General features: G+C 58.6%; 1 protein-coding gene across 1 annotated transcript in view; it reads right to left on the reverse strand.

The window, feature by feature from the left end:
* Nucleotides 1–473: 473 nt before the first annotated feature.
* prr13 (proline rich 13) overlaps nt 474–6,649 on the reverse strand; it is a 25,868-nt gene continuing 19,692 nt past the window's right edge. The window contains exons 3-4 of the mRNA XM_041182459.1: nt 2,611–3,020; nt 474–975 (exon numbers count right to left, since the gene is read on the reverse strand). Coding sequence (XP_041038393.1) covers nt 928–975; nt 2,611–3,020 — 458 coding nt within the window. The 3' untranslated portion in view covers nt 474–927. The remainder of the gene's footprint in view (nt 976–2,610; nt 3,021–6,649) is intronic.

Genomic DNA, 6,649 nt, shown 5'->3' on the forward strand with positions numbered 1-6,649 from the left:
AACCTCACCACCACCACCATCAACCTCACCACCACCACCATCAACCTCACCAACACCACCACCATCAACCTCACCAACACCACCACCATCAACCTCACCACCAACACCACCATCAACCTCACCAACACCACCACCATCAACCTCACCAACACCACCACCATCAACCTCACCACCACCACCACCATCAACCTCACCAACACCACCACCACCAACCTCACCAACACCACCACCATCAACCTCACCAACACCACCACCATCAACCTCACCAACACCACCACCATCAACCTCACCACCACCACCATCAACCTCACCAACACCACCACCATCAACCTCACCAACACCACCACCATCAACCTCACCAACACCACCACCATCAACCTCACCAACACCACCACCATCAACCTCACCACCACCATCAACCTCACCAACACCACCACCATCAACCTCACCAACACCACCACCACCAACCTCACCAACACCACCACCACCAACCTCACCAACACCACCACCACCAACCTCACCAACACCACCAACACCAACCTCACCACCAACACCACCACCAGAAGAGAGAGAGAGAGAGACAAGCGTTCTTTTCCTCGTGGAACAAAAGTCACATAGATACATCTAAACGTCGGAGCAACGTCAGACCGGGACAACCAGCTGGATTTTCCGGGAACAGGCCTCAGGAAGAGCTCCGGTGTCCGGTCTCCGGGCCGGAGCAGGGGTCATTGGAAATCTTGATGCAGCTGCTTCCGGCTGTGCCAATCACTGCACACGGGCGGCGCTCTCCACCCCCCCACCAAAACAACGACGTCTCCAACGGGGTAGCAGCGAGGATTTCCGTTCGATCATTTCGCCGAGGTAGGGTGCGGGGTAGGGTTTGGGGGGGGGCGGAAAGAGAGAGGGGCGCGCAGGCTCCCGCAGTCTTCAGTCCGAATCGCTGCTGCTGGAGGACGAGGAGGAGGACGAGGAGTGCTGTGAAGAGGAGGAGGAGGAAAGTGGTTTAGAGAGGGCGTGTGAAGGACACAAATCTCCGCAGCCGGCCGGGGACACTGACCTTCCCCGCAGGACCATCTACAAGGCACCAAAACCCAGACTGGGTGACCCGCTTTGCGGGGACACCTTTGGTCTGTCCGCGAGCGTGACCCAGACCTCCCTGTCGCTCGCCAGTTCAACACCCCCCCACCCTGCTCTCATACCCACATGTCCGTCCTTGACCTGCTGCATTGTTCCAGTGAAGCCCAACACAAACTGGAGGAACAACACCTCATCTTCCGACCAGGCACCTTACAGCCTTCCGGACTGAATATTGAGTTCAACAACTCCAGACCATGAACTCCCTCCTCCATCCCCACCCCCTCTCTGATCCCCCCCCCTTTTTCCAATAATTTATAATATTTTAAATATATTTTTCTTTTCCCACCTATTTCCATTATTATGTGTAAAAGTTATTTCTATCCAGTGTTTTATCTCCACCTTTGAGCCTATTTCAATCCCTTCCCTTCCCCCCCACCCCCCACTAGGACTATCTGTACCTTGCGCATCCTGCTTTCTCCTCTTAATGTCGCCATTAGCACCTCCTCTAGTGAATATCACCACCCTGTCTGCTGCCCTCGTCCTTCCAGATGGTAGAGGTGGTGGGTTTGGGCGGCGCTGTCGAAGGAGCCCTTGGCGAGCTGCTGCAGTGCATCTTGTAGATGGTACACACACTGCTGTCCCTGTGCGTCGGTGGTGGTGGTGGTGGAGGGAGTGAATGTTTGTGGATGGGGGGGCCCCATCGAGCGGGGGCTGCTTTGTCCTGGACGGTGTCGAGCTTCTCCAGTTCTTCTTGGTTACCCGTGAATACCTTGGTCGGACCAGGGTTTGGGGCGCTCAAGAACACACGGGAGGATTGAGGGGAGATGAGAAGGAATGTTGTCACGCAGGACAGGGTGGGTGGGGGGGGTGGGGGGTTGGTGGCGTGGGGGGGTGGTGTTGGGGGGGAAGCGGTTGGAGGTTTGTGGATCGGCCACAGTCTGCTTCCCCCTCTGGCCGGACAGTCCGGAGCGAGAGAGTCCGCAGCCTCGGGACAAGCGGTCCTCAATTTCTGACCGAACCCCGGTGTGGGTGGTGGTGGTGGGGGGGGGGGGGGTTGGATTTCGTCCCTTCCGAGTGGGTGACGAACCTTCGCAATCTCTCTACCTCACCTCCCACCCCCGCCGACGGGCCGTGGGTGTGTACGCGGCCTTGAGGGCGATCGATTTTCGGGGCAGCGGCCACGATAAAGGAATGGGGAGGGGGGCGGGGGGGGGGGGAGAATGCGGAGCTGAGGCCGGAAGGTCGTTCAATGGCGGAGCAGGCTAAAGGGGTCGGGGGGAACGAATGGCCCACTCCTGCTTCTATTTCTTGCCCCCCCCACCCCCGCCTCCCTCCAAATACACCCCTTCCCCCACCCCACTAAAATAACCACATTTTGATTTAAGGTTTGTCTGTTTCCCCTTCAACTTTGCCCTTAGGTTTTGCAGTTTCCTAATTTAAGGGGCTGTGTTTGTTTTGTCCCCGGTTTTCTTTTGTTGCTTTAAGTTTGCTCGCTTGACTCCAGGAGGGGTCAGGGGGCCGCAGCGGACTAACCTTGTGCTTCCCGTGCTTGTCGTGTTTCCCGTGCTTGTGGGCCTTCTTCTCCTTCTTGCCGTGCTTCTTGTGATGACCTCCTGGGTACCCACCCGGCACTCCCGGAGGGTAGGGCGGCGGCGGGAAACCGGGCTGGCAGGAGGGGGGGAAGGCAGGATGCCCAGGCCCAGGGCCGATCCCGTGGTGGGTTCCGGGGAAGGGGCCGGGGTAAGGCCCGGACTGAGGGCCGGGGTAAGGCCCGGACTGAGGGCCGGGGTAAGGCCCGGACTGAGGGCCGGGGTAAGGCCCGGACTGAGGGCCGGGGTAAGGCCCGGACTGAGGGCCGGGGTAAGGCCCCGGTGGCGGGTAGGCCGGTTGCCCTCCCGGTGGGGGGGGAGGGAAGGGCCCTCCGGGAACTGGGCAGGGTGGACCTTGGGGGGAAGGAACAGAGAAAAGAGGGTTACCCAGCGTTAAATCTACAGTCAGAACAGCCACAATACTTAGCACGGCAAAGAACTCGGATATCACCGCAGAGAGAGAGAGACAAACGCGAGAATGCCGGATTTCAAACTCTCACCACAATTTATACCGCAGGAGAAGAGAGCGCGCTGGTGGGCGGGCAGGTCACCTCCGATTGGCTGTGGCGAAAGCAGCGGGAAACCCTGACACCCCCACCCCACCACAAAGCTCCCCCGGGAGTACCGTGTCTCTCTTTCCCACGATACTCGAGTTACGAGGCTCGTTCCATCGCCTCCGAAACGCCGGGGAAGGGGGGCAGTGCCAAGCGGTCCGAGGCTCAGCGCTGACCCTGCAGAGGGCCGGCAGCAGATTCAGACAGAGGCCCCTCACGCTCCATCCCCCACACCGGCCCACTTCACCCGACACACACCCAGGCCTCGCTGACCCACGCAGGCACCAGATCCGACCCCCAAACGCCTCGATTTTTGAAATTTCACATCCTCTTTCTCAAAACCCTCCACTGCCTCTTGCCGTCCCTATCTCTGTAACCTCCTCCAGCCCCTATAACCCTCCCTATCTCTCTAACCTCCTCCAGTACCCTACACCCCTCCCTATCTCTGTAACCTCCTCCAGCCCCTATAACCCTCCCTATCTCTCTAACCTCCTCCAGTACCCTACAACCCTCCCTATCTCTGTAACCTCCTACAGCCCCTACACCCCTCCCTATCTCTGTAACCTCCTCCAGCCCCTACACCCCTCCCTATCTCTGTAACCTCCTCCAGCCCCCTAAAACCCTATCTCTGTAACCTCCTTCATCCCCTACAACCCTCCCTATCTCTGTAACCTCCTACAGCCCCTACAACCCTCCCTATCTCTGTAACCATCTCCAGCCCCTACAACCCTCCATATCTCTGAAACCTCCTCCTGTCCCCTACAAGCCTCCCTATCTCTGTAACCTCCTCCAGCCCCTACAACCCTCCCTATCTCTCTAACCTCCTCCAGTACCCTACAACCCTCCCTATCTCTGTAACCTCCTACAGCCCCTACAACCCTCCCTATCTCTGTAATCTCCTCCAGCCCCTACACCTCTCCCTATCTCTGTAACCTCCTCCAGCCCCTACACCCCTCCCTATCTCTGTAACCTCCTCCAGTCCCTACACCCCTCCCTATCTCTGTAACCAACTCCAGCCCCAACTCTCCCTATCTCTGTAACCATCTCCAGCCCCTACAACCCTCCATATCTCTGAAACCTCCTCCTGTCCCCTACAAGCCTCCCTATCTCTGTAACCTCCTCCAGCCCCTACAACCCTCCCTATCTCTCTAACCTCCTCCAGTACCCTACAACCCTCCCTATCTCTGTAATCTCCTCCAGCCCCAACACCCCTCCCTATCGCTGTAATCTCCTCCAGCCCCTACACCCCTCCCTATCTCTGTAACCTCCTCCAGCCCCTACAACTCTCCCGATCTCTGTAACTTCCTCCAACCCCCTACACCTCTCCCTATCTCTGTAACCTCCTCCAGCCCCTACACCCCTCCCTATCTCTGTAACCTCCTCCAGCCCCTACAACCCTCCCTATCTCTCTAACCTCCTCCAGTACCCTACAACCCTCCCTATCTCTGTAACCTCCTACAGCCCCTACAACCCTCCCTATCTCTGTAATCTCCTCCAGCCCCTACACCTCTCCCTATCTCTGTAACCTCCTCCAGCCCCTACACCCCTCCCTATCTCTGTAACCTCCTCCAGTCCCTACACCCCTCCCTATCTCTGTAACCAACTCCAGCCCCAACTCTCCCTATCTCTGTAACCTCCTCCAGTCCCTACACCCCTCCCTATCTCTGTAACCTCCTCCAACCCCTACACCCCTCCCTATCTCTCTAACCTCCTCCAGTACCCTACAACCCTCCCTATCTCTGTAACCTCCTACAGCCCCTACAACCCTCCCTATCTCTGTAACCATCTCCAGCCCCTACAACCCTCCATATCTCTGAAACTTCCTCCTGTCCCCTACAAGCCTCCCTATCTCTGTAACCTCCTCCAGCCCCTACAACCCTCCCTATCTCTCTAACCTCCTCCAGTACCCTACAACCCTCCCTATCTCTGTAACCTCCTACAGCCCCTACAACCCTCCCTATCTCTGTAATCTCCTCCAGCCCCAACACCCCTCCCTATCGCTGTAACCTCCTCCAGCCCCTACACCCCTCCCTATCTCTGTAACCTCCTCCAGCCCCTACAACTCTCCCGATCTCTGTAACTTCCTCCAACCCCCTACACCTCTCCCTATCTCTGTAACCTCCTCCAGCCCCTACACCCCTCCCTATCTCTGTAACCTCCTCCAGCCCCTACACCCCTCCCTATCTCTGTAACCTCCTCCAGCCCCTACACCCCTCCCTATCTCTGTAACCTCCTCCAGCCCCTACAACCCTCCCTATCTCTGTAACCATCTCCAGCCCCTACACCCTCCCTATCTCTTCAACCTCCTCCAGCCCCCTACAACCCTCCCTATCTCTGTAACCTCCTCCAGTCCCCTACAACCCTCCCTATCTCTGTAACCTCCTCCAGTTCCCTACAACCCTCCCTATCTCTGTATCCTCCTCCAATTCCGGCCTCTCTCCCATCCCCCTCCCCGATTCCCATCGCTCCACCATCGGCGGCTGTGCCTTCAGTTGCCTGGGGGGGGTGGGGGGTGGGGACCCCGAGCTCTGGAATTCCCTCCCTCAACCCGTCCACCTCTCCCTCCCCCCTCTCAAGACCCTCTGTAAATCCCAACTCTTTGACCCAAGCTCTTAGTCGCCCGACCCAATATATCTCATGATGTAGCTCGGTGCCAAAGTCCATCTGATCATGATGCATCTCTGAATCCTCCCGCTAACGTTTTGGAGTATTAGAGGGCCCACTCTCACCCGAAATTGAGACAGACGTCCAGCTCACACGGCCACAACTCCTCTGACCTCCGCCCCCTTCCAAACGTGCTGACCCTCCACAGCTCGCTGGCTCCCGGTGATTGGGTTGGGTCCTCAGTAGGATGGCCGGAATATTGTCAGGGCCCATAGCGTTAGCTGGACTGGGATTGGCGGGAGGGGAGAAGTGGGCAGGTAAGGGCAGTGCTGAGCGCGGGGCACCCGCCGACTTGACCCCCTGTCCCTCCCTCGTCTCGGAGTCAGAGGGCTGTGGGTTTGAGCCAGACTCCACAGCTAACGCCTCAGCGGGAGGGAGCACCACACTGTCGGAGGGTCAGCGCCGAGGGAGTGCCGCACTGTCGGAGGGTCAGTGCTGAGGGAGAGCCGCACTGTCGGAGGGTCAGCGCTGAGGGAGCGCCGCACTGTCGGGAGGGTCAGCGCTGAGGGAGAGCCGCACTGTCGGGAGGGTCAGCGCTGAGGGAGAGCCGCACTGTCTGAGGGTCAGTGATGTGGGTGAACCGCACTGTCGGAGGGTCAGTGCCGAGGGAGAGCCGCACTGTTGGAGGGTCAGTACTGAGGGAGAGCCGCACTGTCTGGAGGGTCAGTGCTGAGGGAGAGCCGCACTGTCGGAGGGTCTGCGCTGAGGGAGAGCCGCACTGTCGGAGGGTCAGTGCCGAGGGAGAGCCGCACTGTCGGAGGGTCA

Source organism: Carcharodon carcharias, assembly GCF_017639515.1.
Source record: "Carcharodon carcharias isolate sCarCar2 chromosome X unlocalized genomic scaffold, sCarCar2.pri SUPER_X_unloc_1, whole genome shotgun sequence".
Lineage (NCBI taxonomy): Eukaryota > Metazoa > Chordata > Chondrichthyes > Lamniformes > Lamnidae > Carcharodon > Carcharodon carcharias.